This window comes from Pestalotiopsis fici (genome assembly GCF_000516985.1).
Source record: "Pestalotiopsis fici W106-1 unplaced genomic scaffold PFICI_Scf_2, whole genome shotgun sequence".
NCBI lineage: Eukaryota > Fungi > Ascomycota > Sordariomycetes > Amphisphaeriales > Sporocadaceae > Pestalotiopsis > Pestalotiopsis fici.
In genome coordinates this window covers 5725513-5746665 of record NW_006917092.1, presented here as the reverse complement: position 1 = coordinate 5746665, position 21153 = coordinate 5725513, and the positions used below count along the sequence as shown (strand labels likewise).

General features: G+C 45.7%; 9 protein-coding genes across 9 annotated transcripts; 4 read left to right on the top strand and 5 right to left on the bottom strand.

Moving 5' to 3' along the window:
- Positions 1–558: 558 nt before the first annotated feature.
- PFICI_03901 (uncharacterized protein) lies at positions 559–1335 on the top strand (the record flags this gene model as incomplete). Its single annotated transcript, XM_007832482.1, has 1 exon — positions 559–1335. One exon carries the CDS (start codon positions 559–561, stop codon positions 1333–1335), a length of 777 nt encoding a protein of 258 aa, XP_007830673.1.
- A 319-nt stretch (positions 1336–1654) lies between these two features.
- Positions 1655–1953, bottom strand: PFICI_03900 (uncharacterized protein; the record flags this gene model as incomplete). The annotated part of the gene is made up of 2 exons (XM_007832481.1): positions 1655–1831; positions 1894–1953. The coding sequence occupies 2 exons, from the start codon at positions 1951–1953 to the stop codon at positions 1655–1657; spliced, it is 237 nt and encodes a 78-aa protein (XP_007830672.1).
- A 2881-nt stretch (positions 1954–4834) lies between these two features.
- On the top strand, positions 4835–5662 carry PFICI_03899 (uncharacterized protein; the record flags this gene model as incomplete). The annotated part of the gene is made up of 1 exon (XM_007832480.1): positions 4835–5662. The coding sequence occupies one exon, from the start codon at positions 4835–4837 to the stop codon at positions 5660–5662; it is 828 nt and encodes a 275-aa protein (XP_007830671.1).
- Positions 5663–6029: 367 nt separating this feature from the next.
- Positions 6030–6607, bottom strand: PFICI_03898 (uncharacterized protein; the record flags this gene model as incomplete). The annotated part of the gene is made up of 3 exons (XM_007832479.1): positions 6030–6206; positions 6254–6545; positions 6600–6607. 3 exons carry the CDS (start codon positions 6605–6607, stop codon positions 6030–6032), a joined length of 477 nt encoding a protein of 158 aa, XP_007830670.1.
- Positions 6608–7277: 670 nt separating this feature from the next.
- On the top strand, positions 7278–8447 carry PFICI_03897 (uncharacterized protein; the record flags this gene model as incomplete). The annotated part of the gene is made up of 4 exons (XM_007832478.1): positions 7278–7491; positions 7551–7984; positions 8038–8340; positions 8391–8447. 4 exons carry the CDS (start codon positions 7278–7280, stop codon positions 8445–8447), a joined length of 1008 nt encoding a protein of 335 aa, XP_007830669.1.
- A 2673-nt stretch (positions 8448–11120) lies between these two features.
- PFICI_03896 (uncharacterized protein) lies at positions 11121–12734 on the bottom strand (the record flags this gene model as incomplete). Its single annotated transcript, XM_007832477.1, has 3 exons — positions 11121–11359; positions 11424–12071; positions 12182–12734. 3 exons carry the CDS (start codon positions 12732–12734, stop codon positions 11121–11123), a joined length of 1440 nt encoding a protein of 479 aa, XP_007830668.1.
- A 1572-nt stretch (positions 12735–14306) lies between these two features.
- Positions 14307–15619, bottom strand: PFICI_03895 (uncharacterized protein; the record flags this gene model as incomplete). The annotated part of the gene is made up of 3 exons (XM_007832476.1): positions 14307–14740; positions 14810–15139; positions 15196–15619. The coding sequence occupies 3 exons, from the start codon at positions 15617–15619 to the stop codon at positions 14307–14309; spliced, it is 1188 nt and encodes a 395-aa protein (XP_007830667.1).
- A 757-nt stretch (positions 15620–16376) lies between these two features.
- On the top strand, positions 16377–17641 carry PFICI_03894 (uncharacterized protein; the record flags this gene model as incomplete). Its single annotated transcript, XM_007832475.1, has 3 exons — positions 16377–16734; positions 16797–17132; positions 17205–17641. The coding sequence occupies 3 exons, from the start codon at positions 16377–16379 to the stop codon at positions 17639–17641; spliced, it is 1131 nt and encodes a 376-aa protein (XP_007830666.1).
- A 361-nt stretch (positions 17642–18002) lies between these two features.
- On the bottom strand, positions 18003–19471 carry PFICI_03893 (uncharacterized protein; the record flags this gene model as incomplete). Its single annotated transcript, XM_007832474.1, has 2 exons — positions 18003–19355; positions 19403–19471. 2 exons carry the CDS (start codon positions 19469–19471, stop codon positions 18003–18005), a joined length of 1422 nt encoding a protein of 473 aa, XP_007830665.1.
- Between the last annotated feature and the right edge of the window lie 1682 nt (positions 19472–21153).

Here is a 21153-nt window from a genome sequence, read left to right as displayed (position 1 = left end):
ACCTAATTTGTCCTCAAGGATTGGCGATCTCACACCATGTTCGTTCGGGCTATCTTGCCTATCAAAGAGAATCAAAAAGATCCTTGCACGCAAAAGTTGTTGAAGCAAGGAGATCGTCCAAGGGATAAAGATTCTAGCTTGGATGCCAAGTGTCAGCCTTAAAATAGTACAGATGAACCCATGTCATATCATGTGTGGATGCATAACGCGGCGCTAGCCCCGCGTGCACTGTGCAACTCGACTTATTTGCGGGTTATAAGACACTGCCATTTGTTGAGATGGGCCGGGATTATTTGCACCAATGCAGAAAGAGAATAGACCAAATCATTACCCGTGTTGTGCTCCAACTTTAATGGAAGTTGTTGGTGAGTTTACAACATTGATCCCTTCGCGAAAGTAAGAGCGTGGCATGGGTGGCAGATTGGCAAACAGACTAAGTCATGTGATGTTGTGTATTTAGTTCTGTCTCAGCTTCCACCCAGAATCCTTTTCGACTCTCACCACTGCTACACACAACACAAACAGTGCCACGCCATAGAAAGCAACTCTGAGCACATCATGGCCACGCAAACCCCGTCAGACCTCCCATCGTGGCAAAAGTCGGTGCCGACTATCCACAACATGGAGCACTCGCAATCAATGCGTGTAGTCTGGGCTTTGCAGGAGATACAGGACGCCAAGGGTCTCAAGTACCACATCAAGACCTATCCGCGCCAGCAACCCAAGAACTTTGACCTGCTCAAGGTGTCTCCGCTGGGCAAGTCGCCCATCCTCACCGTAGAAACCCTGGACGGGAAACCTCTGCCCAATGTGCAGATTCGCGACGGCATCCTCATGGAGTCGGGGCTCATCATACAGTGGATCGCCGACAATTGCGGAGGTCGTGAGCTCTGGGAGCCCGAGGACGACCAGGACAAGCGACGCAATGAATATTTTCGGCAGTTTGCCTATGGCTCCCTTGTCGAGCGCGTCGATCAAGCCATGCTCTTCGAGGTCATGGCATTCATGTCGCCATTCCCACTCAACCACATAATGGGGCTGATTCTCAGGCCCCTCGCCAACATGTTCAAGAGCTTTCTGATAATTTTTCTGGACTTGATGGAGAGCGAGCTCAGCGAGGAGCGGCCCTGGTTCGCGGGCAGGAAGTTGGGAGAAGCAGACTTTGCCATGGAGTTTCCCTTGTCCATGGCAATTACACGAGGCTATGTCGACAAGGAGAAATATCCCAAGATTCACAAGTGGTACGACATGGTCACGGCTAGACCTGCCTATCAAGAAGCTATCAAGAAGGGCGGGGGTCCAAAGAAATATGATCTGGTTAGATTCGGCATGTGACGGGCAAGTCTCTCAGCCGTATCAGCAAAGACAGCGGAGGCCTGAAGCTGGTGCTGATTAGTCCAAATTGTCAATTTCCAGACGGAGAACAAAACAGGACTAACGAGCTGAGCGAAAAGCATTTTCGTATGTGTCTGTTAGAGTGAATAAGGGACCAAGAATATTTCTTTTGAGGCCAGGTTGAGTGTTGGAGTTGGTGGCGTTCCTTTTTGTTCTTGGTGAAACCGTGCGTGAACAGTACAAGACGGCTGGATCGTAGGAAAAAGAACTCCTGCTTATAAATTTTCTCTTTTACTTCTCCTCGCCCCTAGATCCGGATTTAATCAAGGCGTTTGCCATCTCGTTCAGCTCGGAGACGTGCGTCTCGTATCGCCTTCTTATCTGCCATTTCTCTCTGGTATCTTTCCGGATCCTCCTTTCTCAGAAGTTGATTCTTGCGGCGCCGTGCCGCCTTCCTCTGCGTATGGGGGTTTGGTACGTCCCCGAATTTGTTCAGCTAATTGCATGTTTACTTTAGCATATGTGACTTGTAGATGTTCGATTCGAGATGCGACGTACTCCAGGGAGAGGCTCCTTGGTGTATGAATAGATTGCCTTGAACTCTGTCGTTCCAGTCATCTGCAAACTTTGCTTCTTGATTGGCGCTTGGTGCGCCTGACAGTCTAGGATGCTCGATTCGCAGGTGCAATCTTTAGAGAGGCTGACTGGGATGATAGAGACTTGTCTCGGCCGGGTGCGCTCATCAAACGGGTCTAGGTCTGGGATCTAGGTGGGTTTATAGGCATGGTTAGTTGAGATGTAATTGACAGCATCAAGTCAAAAGGCTGGCTTACAAGTACTCCGCTGGTAGCTGCTCCAGCGTCGACGTCGTGAAGCCACTGAGGGCTTTGGGGAGGCGTGAAGAGCATCGTGCAGACGGCGATGAATGTTGGCCGTGAATTGTTGAAGAAAAAAAATTTGCAATGATGAATGCAAACGGCGAGCTTGGTTTGTTGAATGATAACAAAAGGAGCGGGTGTGTGACTTTTGCCGTGGCTGAAATTTGGCTCTAGCTTGTGAAGAAATGTCAAGCGTGGGGTCAAAACAAGAACGACACTGGAGTACTCACGAATGCCTGGCATCGCTCTCATGCCATGCACCGGATTAACCGCCGGGAATTAGTACCAAACATATTGGCCCGTTGGGTTGACAGCAACGGGCTCAATTGCAGGGCTAGAACAAGTCTTATTCCAGCATTATATTGTACTGCTCGTCCACTCGGGATGAGCATGCTTCTCTTCCGGTCTTTCTTGGCGTATATTCAAACATTAATTTTTGCTGGCAGTGATCAGCTTCATTTGCCATTTATTGAATATGTAGTAGTTTGGACGGCTCCACTGGCTTCTTCCTTACTGACAGATGATCCCTTCTCTGTAGGCTGGATTCTCACTGGTTGCCTTGGGTCGGTACAAGATTATGTGAGAGCCGCCTTCTTCACCGATCGGAGTTTTGCATTTCTGATTATCCTCTTTCCCATCATTTCCCGAGTGTATCGCTGCGGGTCAGCATTTCTCAACACTTGATTGGCACGTCTTCGTGCGGCCTTCCTTTGGCACTCGATATTTGGGATGTCGCCATATCTATTCAACTAAGTATTTCATTAGCAGATACAATATCAAGAATTCCAATACGAATATTGTGAACAGAATCTTACGCTTGGCAGTGGCCAATTGCGAAGTACGTTCCAACATGGTCGCCGACTTTGTTTGCAACTAGGCTTTCGATACTGGCTGGCTCTTGGTGATGCCCCTGGCAGTCCATAGTGTTGGTCGGGCAGGAGCAATGTCTAGAACCCTTGGACAGGTCATAGAGGCCATCATCGATGGGATTTGCATTGGGCAACTTGCCTTTGTCAAAGGGCGGAACATCGGGAATCTAGTTGTACCGTACATGTCAGCCCAGCTGTGACAGACGAGCGATGCAGAGGTTACGAACCAGCAGCATTGGTATGCGATCGCCGAGGGCTTGGGGGAGGTGTGAAGACTCTTTATGTGTCAGTATCAGGGCAAACACCAGTCCTTTGGAATTGGGGCTAAACTCATGATTTCGTGCCTGTCTAATATTACAGTCAGTAGAGTCACAATGAGAATAACACAAACAGGATATCAAGATACTCACTGGTCATTTTTCCCAGTAGCAGTCAGATTGGAAAGATGATTCAGTCGGACGGAGGTGAATACATGTGCAGTTCGCGTTTGCTCAATCATTTGTGATTGATACTGGATTGGGAGGAAAGTTGAATCGCAAACATTCACTTACACCATGATTCAATTGGTGCACCTCACTGGCCATAGAGAAGCTCGATATTGTCAGTCGACATCTGGTCTGCTTTCTTCATTCGCCACGGAGGTTTTCCAAAAAGCCTGCAACCACCGGATAGAAAGCGAAGTCCTCTATGAAAGTGTCAATCTTTTCGAGACTCTCGATAATCTTGAATCAGGATCTTGTCTTAGATCCTTGACTTAGTACTTTCTTTTATTCTGGCTCAGGTCAGGCGGCATTTAGGGCAGCCATCTCGGCCCTGCCCAATTATGCATCTCGCATGCACTTTCGCTCGACCATTTCTTGTTAGTGTCTCTCCCTGATTCCAACAGCGTCGAACCGCCTTGGCTCGCATTTCTGGGGTAGCCGTGGTGAATACCCAGAGGTAAGTTTAATTGCAAGAAAAGGCAAGAGTTAATGAACAACCACGAATTTCCTTACAATCGCTTCAAGGATGCATTGGCTCATTATAAGTAAGCTAAATGGTGCTCTAGTCAATGGGTCCTCGCCCAGCGCGACCAATCTGCCGGACGCAGGAAGAATTATTGAAGAGCCTGGCAGCATGCAAATGGAATTTTGGCGGAAGAAGCATTTATAAGTTTATTCTGATGAAAAAAAAAAAAAACTACGTGATGTTTTCTCATACGAGTTGTGGGCGTCGCCGATCTACACCGGAGTTATCGGAGGAGGCTTGTGGCCTAAAAGCCCGCGAGAACCGAGTTACCCGAAACTCCGGCATAGGGATCCGAAATTCCGACCGTCGGTACTTGCCATCACACCACTCATGTTGCTTTGATTGAGCCCAAGTAATTCAAGTTCTTCTAAACTACTGTTCAAACCTGATATAGCGGAATTTAGCCCTCGTGCCTGGTTCCACACTTTGGCCCGACCTTTTCTCACACGGCAGTATACTAAGGCAGTGTCGACATGCATCCCTGGCAAATAGAAAGGAGGAGGTACCAAAACGCTGCTGCACAGCGCAGGCGACGTGAGTCACACGATTCACTGATGTATCGCTCATTTGTTCTGTCCAATGCTAATCGTGCTGTTAGGTCGAAAACAGATGGTGAAAGCCACGGGGAGAGGGCACTCGCCTATCCGGGTGATTGAAGCATCGTCTAGTCAATCACAAAAGATCATTTCTGCGATATCTAGTTGTTTCAGTTCTGACGTGGAGCGAGTGAGGGTTGCAAACGTCATGGCTGCCGAAAACTTCAGCCTGCGCGAAATCATCAAGTACGGCCTCATATCACTCGGTTATGTGGCAGATCCCGGGGCTTTCCGCATCGCACAAGACCTCCCTTTTCATTCTTGGAGCATACTAGTGCTACCTCCACTTCTCAGTCTTACAGATATTGAGGAAATTGCTCGAGCGGGTGTCGAGACCTTACTTGGCCTTGCTGGTCCTGAGAGCTGGACTGGACAACTATCACCAATAGCATTAGCTGCAAGCAAGGTATGCTTATCTTCGATGGTTCCTCCGGTTATTGGGGATCCAATATATACTATCAGGACTGGATTTCTCACAGCAAGTCATGCAAATTGCCGCATACTAGGCTTTGATCCTCAGGTCATCTTGCAACACCACGCAAAGTCACCTTTTGTGAACACAGCACATGCAATGTCTTGTGGAACCTTCAATACAGGCATCAGTGGGGCCACTGAGATGCAACAATATAGATCACAAAAAGTGATCAACGACATGCATCCAACTCTGGAACAACTCACTATTCCTCATCATCCCTACTTGGATTTGATTCCTTGGCCCTCTTTCAGATCCAGAGCAATAATTGCATCATCCATGAACCCGCCCCTCATCGACAAGAATGAATTGTGCTTGGATCTTTTGAGTGACGGATTATGTTGTCACGGCATTCCTGGTGTATCCCTTCACGGTCGAGGTGAGGGTACCCCCTGGGACTCGCGTAGTTGGGAAGCGAGACCTTGGTTTCTGCAAAAATGGTCTTACCTAACAGGAGGCTCTGACGTCCAGCAGACAAGTTTATGGTGGCGGTTACGATCCTGATACTATTGGTCATGTCAATAATAGAATAGAGGTATAGATGGTTTAGACCATTTGTAGAACAATATTCTTTTACAAATCTGGCAAGACGCGCAAGATTCTTACCAAACTAAGTAGCTTGAAGAGTGAAAATCGAAAGCCCGATCAAGATATTTCCAAGCTCTGTCCAGTTATTACCTATAGGCGGCTTGAAGTGCCTGAACCAGTCCAACACTTAGTCTATTGCCGTTGAATTCATGTCTATGTCTCTTACGAGACTCTTGTTCGAACATACACCTCTCGGCGCAAGGTAATTTCAGCCTTTGAATCTCGTAGATTGGTTCGTGAATATGAATTGTAAGTCTCGTGTTTAAATTACCAATACAAGAGGCTATTCATTGAGCTTTCGCAGGTAGAAGTAGTACGTTCCGGCTTCCTTCGGCACCAGCTTGTTGTCCATGGCACCAATAACTATAGTGTCAGAAATATAGCGGAAACTGTCAATGATGGGAAAATTATCGTATATCATAGCAGCTGAAGTCACGCCACGAAAAGTGACTGCGCGTAACTAGAAACAATTAGCTTACAACAGTGATGGCGTAAAAAGGAACTTACTTGAGCATTTCCGTAGTCTTTGCACCAGACTCTCGCTCCGACCTCATTGTATAGGACAATCGGGTCCACGTCGTTGATGGTGCGAAACGTCTTTCCAGCCCACTTGTTGGTCTGAAGCAGTTCGTGAGTGGGATGACCAGTGTTGAAGCTCCCGCCCTCCCATTGCCCAAGCATAAAGTCAAGCTGAACAGGTTTTGCTTGGTCGAAAACGGCTGCGACATCAGCCTCCTCGATACGGCCATCCACTTGGACCAGCTTCGAAAATTCCGACTCGATACTGCAGCACGTATAACTATGATTAGCAGTCGAATCAATAAGGACTCAAAATTGAGCAAGACAAGCTCACCTAGACATGTTGACAGATGTAGAAATGAGACAAATTGGTCGTACATCTTAGACTGCAGAATCTGGTTTTCCTGACATTATATTCTTCACGAATCAATCGAGATCTTCCAGGAATCCGGTCGGACTCGGGCAGTTCTCATCATCCGTTACAACAGTTGATCCTATTGTTCTATTGCATTTTCACGGACACTGTCATTCTCAGGTGATTGGCTCCACACACCCGTCAGCATTAGAGTTTGGACTAAGCCTTAACACCATTGTGGATATAACTCCACTCCCGGTCAGCATTAAAGTTTGAACCAAAATAACCCATGTTTGTTCGGCGTGAACTCCCGGCATGTGGGGAATGTTGAGGGACACTTCGCAAATTCATGAGACGGGCATTGCTAGACTTCTCTATACCCACTGGCGGACTCGGCAATATTGCTGGGCCAGAATTTGTTGCTAAACTTAAATGCTGACGTCCAAATTTTCATTCTGTCCGTTACCGTCTTTTGGAACGTTGTATATCAGATAGGTCAACATAGGGTCCCGTGATAGAAACATCGGATTTATCTTTCTTTGGCGACTCTTCTGAGATATTGCTCCCTTATTTTTCTGTTCCAATAATCTCGCAGGATACTCAAAAGTATTTTATCGAACTCGAATCGCTTTTGTACTAAACTTTTCCTCCTTCAAGATGGATTCCAAGCCAGACACAGCTGCTCGTGCCATAGTGTCTCGTGGGCCACTTTCAGAAGGACAATGGGCTATTGAACCAGTGACTCTGAAGCCATTGAAAGAAAATGAACTGAAGATTCAGGTGTTATCTGTTGGTGTTTGTCATACAGACTTGACTGTCGGGAACACACCTAGGGAATACGGAGCATACCCGGGAGTATTAGGCCATGAAGGTAAGTCAGTCATATTTCAGTACTCCAGGTCAGATCAGTCCTGACATCTTTGCTTGTAGGTTGTGGGATTGTTCTCGACGTCGGACCAAAAGTGAAAGTCGCCAAGGTTGGTGACCGAGTTCTACTCTCGTTCCGTTTCTGCAAGGATTGCTTCTTTTGCAAGAACGGTCATCCATCTTACTGTTCCATGTTTACTCCATTAAACATGGGCTTTGGTGACTATCCCAGAGAGTTTGCTACTGGTACAGATGGGGCTTCAGTGAAGGGCTTCTTTTTCGGCCAGTCAAGCTTTTCTGAAGTCACGATCGTATCTGAAACGTCTGTCATAAACATGTCCGGGTATGTTGATACAGATGAGGAGCTGAAGCTGCTGGCGCCCCTAGGGTGCGGTATGCAAACAGGCGCCGGGGCTGTCATGCAGCTTCAGAGTCTGGATGAGGATGACTCCATTGCAATCTTTGGCCTCGGCGCTGTAGGTTTCTCAGCTGTTGCGGTATGTTGTACAGCAAATCTTCCTGAACTGCACAAGCTAACCAAGCAACCAAGGCTGCAAAACACAGAGGTGTCAAAACCATCATCGTTATTGATCTAGTTCAGAGTCGACTTGATTTGGCAAAATCCTTTGGAGCAACACATGCTTTAAATCCTTCTTTGCTCAAGGACAAGTTGACGTCCACCGTGAAAGGAATCACAGGGGGCTTAGGGACTTCTGTAACGATCGACGCAACTGGAAATGTGAACGTCATCAAGCAGGCAATAAATATCACGAGGAACCAAGGCGAGATATGCATGCTGGGTGTTCCACCGCCAGGAACCATCCTTGATATCGATATCACATCTTTTCTTGGCGTATGTACCCTTCGTCCATATCACGCGACTGACATTAATCTTGTTTGTAGTCAGGAAAGAAGTTGTTTGGATCCGTGGAGGGAGGTGTCGTTCCATCTGAGGTATAACTTATACACACATCTTTCCTAGCCTTTTGCGCTTCGGTCTTTTCCTTTTCTCTCCCCTCTGTTGCATTAGAGATAAAGTATTGACCTACTAAATAGTTCATCCCGAAACTAGTACAATGGTACCGCTCAGGCGAATTCCCAATAGAGAAACTCACAAAATTCTATCGGGTTAGTGAATTTCTGTTACGTCATAACCGTTTGGTCTGGGCTGACAAGTCTTGATATAGGCTGCAGACTTTGCTCAAGCTATTGCGGATATGAAATCTGGCGATGTCATCAAACCTATTATATGCTGGGAATCCTGATAATAAGTGTTGAAGCCATATCCAGGTTCACATGGCCGGTGAAAGAGATATATCAGCCAACTGAGCCAAAATGCTCCCCTGGATATGCTGCGGCAGATGTCTCAGTGACCATGGTTCACCCTCAGATATGGTAAGCGATATGTGACGTATCTTAACCGATGAAGCTCGGCTTTAGCATGGCATACATTTTGTTTTCAGACTCGTAATAGGAATCATCCTTAACAATGCGCTTTTCGACCTTTGGATCTTAGTGTTTCAAGATGGTCATTGATATGTTGTCACGGAGAATGTGATTCACGATAAGAGCTGTATAACAACGCTATTTTAATGATGTCGATGATCAAAACAAGATAAGAACCCTACATCGCATAGTGACCGAAGATGTCAAAGGTAGTAGTCACTGTTTCTAGTAATTGAAGCTATGAGTGAATCAATGCGGGTTAGCTATTTATTGACATCTACCTAATAATGAAAACGCCAAATATTCAGCTAATCCCCCGCAATTTCTTGAGCGCCCCGACTTTCTTGTCCCACTCATTCACACAATCTTGGTTGAACAAGCACTTATCCACCTCACCATACACTGGATGTGAATATCGGGAATACCGTGCGGTCCAATTTGATGCCCCGTAGTGATGCTTCACAAGGGCAGATGACATCTCGTGGGTGTCCCCCGATCCTGAATGCCCCTGAGCTGCTGCAAATGCTTGGACTGGCAGCACCAGAATGCCATCCACGAGTACTGGCTTGTGTAGATCATGGAAGTCATCCCATGTGACAGGTCGTGACCCAGTCCTCCTATCATTCATATGCTGTATGATTACATCCGTAAAGAGCCCCGGACCAGAGCAGCTAATAATTTGTTGAAAATTTGGACGTAACTCTGACACTGGCACATTTTGCTGCTCAGCGAGATTGCGCAGTCTGGATATTGTCGAATCCACGAGCCTCATCATAACTGGCAGTCGCGGCTTGCATAAGAAAGTCCATTGACAAAAATTGCATGCTATGTGCCCTAGTAATGGATGGTTCTTGAAATCCGGCTCATCAATCTCAACGCCTATAACCATGTCGATATCTGCCTCGTTGAATGGCTGGGGTATGAAATCATTTATCGGTTTCAGAGCAGATGTATCAATATCGGTGTACAGCCCACCTTCGACGTACATGATGAGGTATCGTAACAAATCTGCTCTGGCAATCTTGATCTGGATGCTTTTGAAAAATTCCACGACATCAGGTCTGTGAGCCCCGAAATGGTACTCAACGTATCCCAGCTCGTTGGCGTCAGTCACAAATTCCCATCTCCATTCTGGATTTTGTTCCGTCCACGTTCTGACTCTTTCCATGTCTCTCTGCTTGAATGACGCCGGACTGCTCGTCCATAACTGCCATATTTTGCGTGGAAATAACTCGTCAGATCTGGCAACAGTAGTTGTAGTGCCGCTCGGATGTAAGAGAGGGCGCAGGTTGACACTGAAACAAGTCATTACTAGGGCGATGATAATAAACCATAACCGGAGCCCGCGAATTGGTCGTCCCCAAGATGAGCATCGGGGTCGCGGCAACATGCTGTTAAAGGAACTGGCGCTGATTGAACAATAGATCTCGAAGCGCAAAATAATCGTTGGTGGCTGTGAATCAAAAGCCCCCCAAAGCACTGCTTTAGCATTCGGGAACAGGCCTTCAAATATATTACGTACTTGGTAGACATCGCTTGGAGCACGGACAGAAGACGACATGCCACTTCGCCTCGGTATGAACAGATCTTTTCTCGGCAGTTAGCATTGCGCCTTTTTCTTCTTCTTTTTTCTTTTGGCGCCAAGTCGCAGGGGTGGCCGCCCCCTGACGCCTGGCGTTGCAATATGTTCCTAGCATCCCGAAAACACAGTACTCTGTTCACAGTACCACTAACGTTCAGAACGGCACACCATCTTAGCATGCTTTTGTTAGGACCATGCTTTTGATCATCACGCCCATGACAGAAAGCGTAACCCTGTCAATGGAGAATGGAGATTGTCAGCAGTGGGACAACCGCTGCTCTTACCGAAATCAAAAGAAAGTCTGCCATACTGTACAATGATTATTTTCATCTTGGAATCCTGCCGTATTGGTCATCCAAGCCGGGGTCAATCATTCTTATCAATTTGACGTGGCATTCTCACCTGAGCTAATATGAAGGGAAAGATAAGATGGAAGGAAGATTAGAAGAATGTGCAAGTTGATCCTACCGATCTACAAAACAGAGGTGCTAGAGAGCTATCTAAGATACTCACTCACTCGAGCAGGTGATCAGCGGTCGGACTCGGCTACGTCAGTGCAAAAAAATGTTATACGAATTGATTTCAAGTTTCTAATGTAACATTTTTCAAGCTTTGCTTTTATGTTCGCTTTGAATCTCGATACTTTGCGGTGACATTTCATCCTCAGTCATTCCATCTATCGTGTTGGCTTTCCTAGACGCTCGCCGGGCCATGAAAGCAACCAAGAGGACACATAATGCAAAGGCAACTCCGTTACAAATCATAGCAATACTACCCATATACCAATCGGGAGCTTGCGTTGTATTATAAAAGACCAAGGTCCACCAAATGTAAAATGCAATAGCTATAACATGGCTTTGTTAATAAAGGTTACAGAGCCAAAACGCGTGCATAGGGACAGGACTTACTCATTGCATTCATCATGGCAATGACAATTGCTCTTTTAGCGTCATCCATCCTCATAATCTCATTCGCCCAGGCGAACAAAACACCTCGATACCCGAGCTGCATCCCGTTGAGAAACAGAGCGAAGAACTTGGCTGCATAGCTCGGCGGCTGCAGCATGATAGCGCCGGATGTAATGGACGTGATGGCCAAGAAAACACCGACTTGGGCCCGCCCTCCTTTGCACTTGAAATAATCGGCATACCAGCTGCAGCACAGAATAGATACGATGCCAAGGCCGTATATGGCAGTTGGAATGTAGTTGATCTGCTGCACGGTATACGTACCCAGGGCCTTGAGCCACAAGTTCATAATGGCGTTGTCGACATACATTTCCGAGTCACCAGCCAAGAGAGCCAAGAGTGGGAGGAGGTAGAATTCCCAGCTGAACACCAGCCGTTTGACAACACCCCAATTGAGCTCTCCTCGTTGCACATCAGGCTCCGGGAGGCGCTCGATGGCCAGTTGTTTCTCTGCATCGGAGAAAAGTCTAGAAGATGTCGTTTGCGGATGGCCAGGGAAAACAAAGTAACCCAAAGCGGCCACGGGGAGTGTAATGAGAAAATCGATGATGAAAAGCCATCGCCACCCTGCGAGGCCGCGCACGCCGTCTGTAATAAAACACAATTGTCAGCAATCTTCTCTTTCGAGTATTGGCAGTCATCCCGTCCGCCAAGAAAAGGAAAAAAAAAAAAAAAAAAAGACAAATATGAGATCGTACTAAGATTAGTATAAATAGCAGCTTGCAAGATGCCAGAGAACATATTGCCAGCCACTCCGGAAGCTGCAAAAATGGCGGTGCGCTTTCCCAACTCCTGGGAGTTGTACCAACTGCCGAGTACGTAATGGGTGCCGACAAAAGTGGCAGACTCGAAGATGCCCTCACAGAAACGAATGGCCATGACTTGCTGCCAGGTCGTGACAAAGGCTGTTCCCAGAGTGAAGAGGCCCCAAATGATTATGGCGCAAGTAAAGTACAAATGGGGCTGGATCTTTTGCAGGGCAATGTTGTTGGGGATCTGCCCCAAGGTATAGCCAACGTAAAAGACGGAATTGATCTGATTGAGCTCGGTGCCCTGCATGTTGAGGTCTTCCTTCAAGCCTGAGACGTAGGCATTGCTGAGGTTTGATCGATCAAGATAATTGACCCAGTACATCAGACACACAAAAGTGAGAATGGCACAGTCCAGCTTGACAACCAGCTTCCGCTCAGCTTTAGTTGTCGCTGGTTGCCCCCAGACGACCTCGCGGACTTTTGCAAGTAGTCCAGTCATTGCCGGGTTTTGTCGAGTGGTGAGAAAATATCGTGCTGGGCCCTCGGTTGTTGTAGCCGGGATATGGCCAAGTATGAAAGGCAATAGAGTGTTGGGGGAAAACGGCACAATATCAGTGCCAATCCAGAGATCTTGAATAATGAAATAGTTTCAAGATTCGACAGTGGGCTACTGCGGATTTTCCTTAGATCGATTCCACAAGTATCATCATTCGATATGAATGGCTAGGGATGCCTATATTGGATTAATACGATTGGATAAGAAAGGGCACACTGATAAGCAGCAATCGGATAGCGGCGGTCAGGGACCAACTCGGCCACCAAGCAAAAATGGCGCGAATTCGTGTCAGTTACTGCTTGACGATAAAGGCAGGTACCGATTGATTCAAAGGCAAAAGACACGACTTGTTCTCTTACTCATACATAGGCCACTTGATTTACTTGCTGTGGTGTCAAATTCACTAACCCCCCAATATCTTGGTAGCGACCGATTTATCTCCAGGACGAGACACGATTGTGGCGCCGGGCCTAGCAGACAACGTCTTGCGCCGACGGCCAAGCAGGGGTTCGCCGACGTAGATACGTCCTTAGACCCCCGACCTGCCCTTGGGTGATAGTCGTCTCGCTTGTGGCCGATTACTGACAAAGTCAATTTGAAAAACCGTACAAACTCAATGGATTACTAGGGAGAGATACAGTATTGGAGCTATCCAGAGCTGGAATGATGCGATCAGAACTATGGAAAGACAAGATCGTCACCGGATTTGAGGACATAGAGACTGGCATGACCCCGCATCAGTACTTGAATATTCAAGTACAGCGCGATGCGGGGCAGGCTTTAGGCGCCCGCCATGCTACAGGAGTGGAATGGTTAGGGGGTTGAGGGAAGTCTTTTTGCCCTTCAGGAAGCGCTAAAAGCCCTCAGTGGAAAGCCTGTTCTTTTTGAACGAAGAATTAGTTCTTTTCAATCAAAAGTTCTTCTTGCCCTTTCAAAGATCACTGAAGGCGCCGCTATACGAAATAATATTATCGACTGCATTGTCGTGATCTTTGTAAATTCATAAATGCCCAGTGATGTAGTCGTAAGCCCTTTATTTGATTTTGTACTTAAATATGTTGTGGTCAAGTCTTCTTGTGTTAGGAAAAAAGAAAACAAAAGTAATCAAGTTTTCTTTTTGTGTTTTGTCGATTTAGTGGATGGCTTTAGTGGATGGTTATAATGGCTTTGAGTGCACGTTACAATGGGGGTCCAAGCAGAATCTTGGTTTGAGAAGAACTCCTCTTGAGAAAACTTTTAATATGGGGAAGACCTAGGTTAGGAAATCAAAAGGCTTTATTGTTTGCAGAAGCCTCCCAAGCCTCTTGAAAGCCCCATTGGTGATACACACGTTGGATGATACAAGGTCGGTAGTCAGAATCGTAGCAGCTGGAAGTTGAGATTTCCTCCCTCCTCTAACATCATCTAAAACTTTTCCCTGCCGCCATACACCGAACATTTGAAAGGAGCAAACAGTTGGTATGGAGAGATGATTCCTATCTTCCATGTGAGAGTGTAGACTCATTGGAAGAAATTTCACATGCCTGGAACTAAAACACCATCGATCCTCGTCATTCCACGCGGCAGAGTCGGGTCGCATTTATCGACTGCCGTTGTGTGTTGGTGGTGTGCACGCTGCATACGGCGGTTGTAATGCTCATAGGCAGTGATGCCATGCTCATAGCCCTCACTGAGTGGTCTATCCTTGGAAATGAACTGCGGTAAAGGCGAGACGAGCTCGTCATTGTTCAGGCCAAAGAAGAAAGGCAAGGACCATCGTGGGCGCCCAGTAATGTTGCGAACCCGATGCACCGTACTGACAAATGCATTATTGGTCAGCCGTGACATCATGTCTCCTAGGTTCACCACAAATGTGTGCGGCTCAAGTTTGGGACGAATCCATTCGCCAGAGGCATTCAGCACTTCAAGCGACTGAATGTCAAAGGGGTCCTGGGCAATCATGGTCAAAACTATGGCAGTTAGCAGCGCCCGGGCGACCAGAAAAGACGACCGCCTCCTGTGCGATCTTCGCTACTTACATTGTACATCTGTATGGGCTCCTAAACCGGTTGACTCTGAATCATCGGCGGCCTGCGGTGGGTAATAGAGACCGCGTATACCAGCCACTGGATACGTGAACTTGTTCTCAAAATATCCCTCCGGAGTGCCCATGACCTGCCCCATGAGTCTGACCAATTTTCTCATCAGTGCAAGGCAGGCAGCCCGGTACGCGCGCATGGCAGGCTGGAAACGAGGCGCATCGCCGTCTTCGGGCCATTGATTCTTGCGGTAGAGAACTTCCGGCTGGTAACCTGCGCCCTCGGGATCCAGCTCTGGTTCATACCCTGTCGTCATTGACTCTTTCAGATCTGCAGGTGCTCAGGTTAGAACTTGATGCTGCATCAGTGGCATTGGTTCTTCGTACCTCCTTTCTTGAGCCTGTCCACATTCGTGTAATACGGCTCCTCATAGCCCATGAAAGATGGACTTTTTGATTGGTGCACCTTCATCTTGTTTTCCAGTGGCAGGTCAAAAAACTGCTTCAGACCAGCGAATGCTTCTTCCACGATGGTCCAATCAATGCCATGGTTTTTGATCACGAAGAACCCGACGTTGGTACAAGCTTCGCGGAGGGATACAGCCAACTCGGCCTTGTCAGCCTCTGAAGCCGACTCGGAGATCAGTGCAGTCAGGTCTACTACGGGGATCGCCTTGAAGTTGCCGCCAGTCCCACTGTCCAGGGCCCTAGTCATTCCCTGCGACAGGACGAGTTTGCCATTGAAAACGCCGGCGATGCCTTCGGCCTCGATCTTTGCGGTGGTTGTGGTGGTTGTAGTGGGCTGAGCCATGATGCAAATTCCAATGGAAACTGTTCGTTATAGGTTGGGGGAAAAAAAATGCCGAATGGATGGCGTGGTGTAAGTCCTATCACATACCTACCTTCGCTGAGATACTGCAGCAATGAACCGTATCAGCTGGTGGATCACGATATATGTACTAGGTTAGGTAGTTACCTGCCTTAGGTGTATCATTGCCCTATAAGCCGGGTGGAGTGCCCCGAGTGTGTAGCCCTTGTAGCTGCCTACAAGGTAATCGCGATAGCCTAGGTCGCTTAGCTGCAGACACTGGCCCTGCTGCATCACGCACCGTTGGCGCTTCAAGCCTAAGTGTTTGCCGTCGGCCAAGGGCATGCGGGGCATCATGTTGGGGGTCGAATCGCAACCACACCTGCCCGCCGACGGCATCTCTTCCTATACCAAAGTTCCTATCGGCCGAAATGACGAGGTGGGCCTTGGTGGGCAATCAGATCTAGCTCTATCCTTCTTGTTGGCGGCGGGAGTGTGGCGTGGTGTAGCGTGCACGCACGACAATGGGCTCACAGCCATATCCACTCGGCGTGTTGGTGCAGACGGCCAATACACACGCCTTTTCACCGTTTGAATTGGCAAACGTGTGTGCATTTGGCCAAGATGCGACATGATAAAGATTACTGCAACCAAAAAGCCCCAAAGGATGTAATACGTCTAGCGGGCAATAGATTTTATGTCGTGACCTGATCATCTTGAACATCCTCTACCCATCAAAACATATTACCCGCGCCTAACAATGAGCACGTTGAGTCTTCAGCAGGGCCTCACTCGAAATGTCTCGGGCGGCGGCATTGCTGGCAATTTCACCGAGATTCCAATCATTGACCTTGCCCCTTTGACATGCCCCGATTCATCCGCAAAAGACAATGAACGACTTGTGTCCGAGATTCGAGGTGCCTGCAAGACAGCTGGGTTCTTCATCATTAAAAATCATGGCATCGATTGGAGAATAATTGAGAATGCATTTGACGGGCTTGAAGAGTTCTTTGCCTTGCCCCATGAGGAGAAGATGAAGATCCACCAAGATCAATCACCATCATACATGGGCTACGAACAGATGTTTTACACAAACGTCGATGGCTTGAAGCGAGGAGGTTTGTATCTATTGTTCTCAGGTTGAACCTTTTTCCAGACGACTGACGGCTCATCAACTCAGACAAAAAAGAGGCTGTAAGTGTGGCCTATAACCCGGAGATCGATCCCGAGGGAGTTGCAAAAGCCGCCATTCCAGAACCTCTGCGACGCGAGAATTGTTGGCCGGACCGAAGCGTGTGTCCTAAGTTCCAGCAGAGTATCGAGGCCTATCAAATGGCTTGCCTCAGCTTGATGAGAAAGCTGATTCGTGTCATGGCCACCGCACTGGGATTGGATGAGAGCTTCTTTGATAAAAAAACGACGTATCCCATTGCCAGTGTACGTTGCCTTTACTACCCGCCCCAAGAGCCCGAGGAAGAAAACGAGACCGGGTTGGGGGCACACACCGACATCCAAAGTTAGTATTGCTCAAATTTTGTCAGGCTGGATGTATGATTTAAAGACACTAGAACTAACCTGAAATCTTTAGTGATGACATTGATCGCTCAGAGGCCGTATGATCAGCCAGCCTTGGAAGTTCTCAACGCTGCCGGTGATTGGGTTCGACCTCAAATCACCGAGCCAGAGTGCTTCGTAGTGAATCTGAGCGACATGATGGCCCGATTGACCAATGACGTATTCCAGAGCACCATACACCGGGTTCGGAACAATAACAACAAGGCCAAACAACGATATTCTCTCCCCTTCTTCTTTGGCTTGAATCAGGACGAACTCACCACCACTCTTCCCCAATTTGTCACAAAGGAAAATCCCCTCAAGCCAACTTACGAAAGGGGAATGACGGGCTACGAGCACTACAACAATCGCCTGCGGAAGGCCCATACCAAGCACCCAAGTGCAAAGAATGATGTTGTGAATTTGCCTCATTCTATGATAAAGGTCGATGGTGTTTTAATCGGAAGTTGAAGCTTGTTTTCGAAGGCGACCAACTAGCAATGATGGGTAGGGCGTCAAGTCGAGAAATAGATTAGCCTATTTTTGTGCAATGTAATTATGATAATGACAAAATAGAAATATGATGCTTTGATTAGATTCCGTAAACAACTTTTATCACCAGTTATCACCGGGGAATAAAGTTTATAGGCATGGAGAAGCTTTGAGGGTGCACACCAGCAAGTACTCCACCGATCACCTGTAGCCCATTATCAACTTTTCGGACTGTATCTAAACCCAGAAAATTACTTTGCAGGTAGTAGATCTTTACCGGAGAAGGACTCATTCAACATTGGAACTTTGAACTGGTCGTTTGATGCTGCGGTAGTTCTATCTATTCCATCGTTGGCTGCCAAAACGATCGCTCGTCCTTCAACATGCCCCTGGCCTGTCTGCCTGTCTTTCCAACCAAAATTTGGCCTAAGCCACGTTTCAGGTACTGCCCGTACCCTTTGTCTCCTATTATGCCACCTTGATCATTGTACACTAGAGTGCCTCGAATAAGGGTATATCTTGGCCAGTTGCGCACCCTAATCCCTTCAAATGGCGTATAATCAACACCATGGTGCAGTCTACCTTGGGTTATGAGCCGGGCACCTTTGTCGCCCGGGTACCATATTACCAGGTCTGCATCAAATCCTGGCGCTATGTTTCCCTTTCGTTGCTCGAGACCGTACATCTTTGCAGCATTACTCGACGTCATCTGCACAAACTGAGGCAAAGACAACCTTGCTTCAGAAATGGGCAGACAGCCTTCGCAGTCGCTAAATAGAAGAGGTAGGCGGGTCTCTACGCCGGGTATACCATTCGGTATTTTTGTGAAATTTGGGATTTTGCCATTGACCAACCCCAACTTCTTCCCACCAGGATGATCGAAAGTAGACGGAGCGTGATCCGAGGAGATCACTGTAAAGGCATTGCTCGCGACAGCTCGCCAAAGCCCCTCGAGATCGGCTGGATCGTGGCGGAGAGGGGGTGAGCACACAGCCTTGGCACCAGAAAAGTCATCAGTGTCGCCATGGTGGTGGCCAGAGCCGTTGCATTGTCCTTTTAGCTCCTGCGACAAGAGGTACAGATAATGAGGACATGTCTCGGCGTGAATGGGAAGTAGGCGAGCCTGCGCAGCCCTGACATGCTCTACGGCAATATCTGAAGAGACGTGGACCAACAAAATCGGAGCATCCACAAGCTCAGCTAGAGCAATTGCTCGATAAGTTGCCTCGTCCTCGGCAATCTTTGGCCGAGCGACGGAATGAAACCAGGTCCCCATATTCCCTCGCTTCTCTAACCCTTCTATGACGATGGCTATCATGTCTGAATTCTCCGCATGCACCATGGTCGTCATGCCAAGTGCCCTGCACCTCATCAGGACGTAGAGTATATGCCTGTCGGACAATTTCAAAGGCTCGTAGGTCATGTAGATTTTGACACTGGTGATGCCGTGGGCATCAGCCAATGCAGGCAACTCATTCTCCAAAATCTGGTCTGTGGGGTTTGACAGAATCACATGAAAGCCATAGTCGCAATAACTGTTACCGCCTGCCTTTTCATGGTATGCTGTGATTGCTGGCAAGAGAGATTCTTCGTGCTTCTTCTGGGAGGCAAAGGCAATAACAGTGGTGGTGCCGCCGGCGACAGCACTTCTGGTGCCCGTTTCCCACGTATCACCTGTCGGTGCGTTGTCTTGCTGAATGTGCACATGAGAATCCACCCCACCCGGGGTTACATAGGCACCTTCTGCATCGATGATGATAGTGCTGGCAGTTCGAGGCAAACAACTACCAATGCAGTGGATTTTTCCATCCTTGATGCCAATTTCCTGTCCAGGAACAAGCACCTCACTTGCCGTTGCCTAGAGGTTAAAATGCATTGTCAGCTGTGAGCTTGTAGAATGTATTATTGAGACGGTCAACTCACGATGATGCCGTTGACAATTGTTGATCAAGGTGGTGCTTTCCTATTGGAGTTTAAACTGGTCTGATATTGGTGTCAATTGTGTGATGTATTGATCTATGTTCTGCGCCTTTTAGTTTTGATAAGGTGTACGCTTATTTGGGTGGCCCCGGCTAATCCCCGGGAGGTCCCGTATATTTATCTAGACTTTATAGTGTTAATCCGTATGCTTAAGCACACCTTAGTATATAGGAATTATAACCTATTATTTAATATACCCCCTTAAATCCACGATTTATCGTAAATCTGGCTATATTTAAATTAAAATTGCTAATTAGCAAGATTTAGCTTTTTATAAGGCTATTCGTTTTAATTACGATAAATAATATTAAATCCTATTTATTGCAAAAAATTCTGTTATTTGCCTATTAGCAAGTTTTTCGTTAATTTATTTATTATTATTTTATTTAAAGGTTTATAAATAATTTTAATCCTTTTTTTTTAGGCTTTTTATCGTAATTAATAATTGTAAATATTTATATAACGGAGTTTTATTTTTAATAACGCGATTTCGGCGTTAATTAAATTAATAATTTGCTTATTATTATATTTAATAATAATAATATTATTATTTAGTTATATCGATAATTTTTTTTAATAATCGGCTAATAAATAATGTTTTTTTAGCAATTTATGCTAAGGTAAATAATTTAGCTTTTATAATAAAAATAATAATTATATTTTATTTATTTAATTGCTAATTAATTAATTTTTTAAATAGCTTTATAATAAATATTTAGGTATTTTTACGATTAATATTATTATTAATAAATAATATATTATTAATAATTATTAAATTAGAAAATCCTCCGATTTTAAGCGAAAGTTTTTTAGTATTAATTAGGTAAATTAAAGCTCGATTAGCAGCTTTTTAATATATTTAATTTAAATTATTAAGGAATCGAGCTAATTTAATTATTATAAATATAATATTTAGTTTTATAAATATAGCCGCGAATAGCAGTAATCCGATTTTTTTTTAATATTTTTATATTTCGTAAAAAAACGCTATAATTAATCGAAATATAAGTTTTTCGCAATTTATTAGCGTTATATAAATTTTTTTTTTATTTATAAGCTTAGCGATTTTTTTAAAATAAGCCTTTTAAAATAGCTAAATTATTTTAAATATACGATTTTTAATTATTTTTATTTTAAAAAATTATTATATTAGCTCGCTATTATTAATTTTATATTTTTTTATAAAATGCTATATTAAATAATTAATAGCCTTTTTATTTTTATTTTTATATACGATAATTACGTCGTTAACGTAAAAGAAAATTAGCATTTTTTTATTAATAAATACGCAAAGCTTATATAATATTTAGGTATAGCCGATTTCGGCTAAAATTTTTATAAATTTTTTTTGCTATAATAGCGGTAATATCCGTAATTTATAAAATGCTTTATTTAATATTAATATAATGTTTTTTTTTCGATATTTATCCGGTATTTTTATAAATATATTTTAATTAATAAAAGCGTATATAAACGCGTTTATTACGTTATATTATATTAATTTAAAGTCG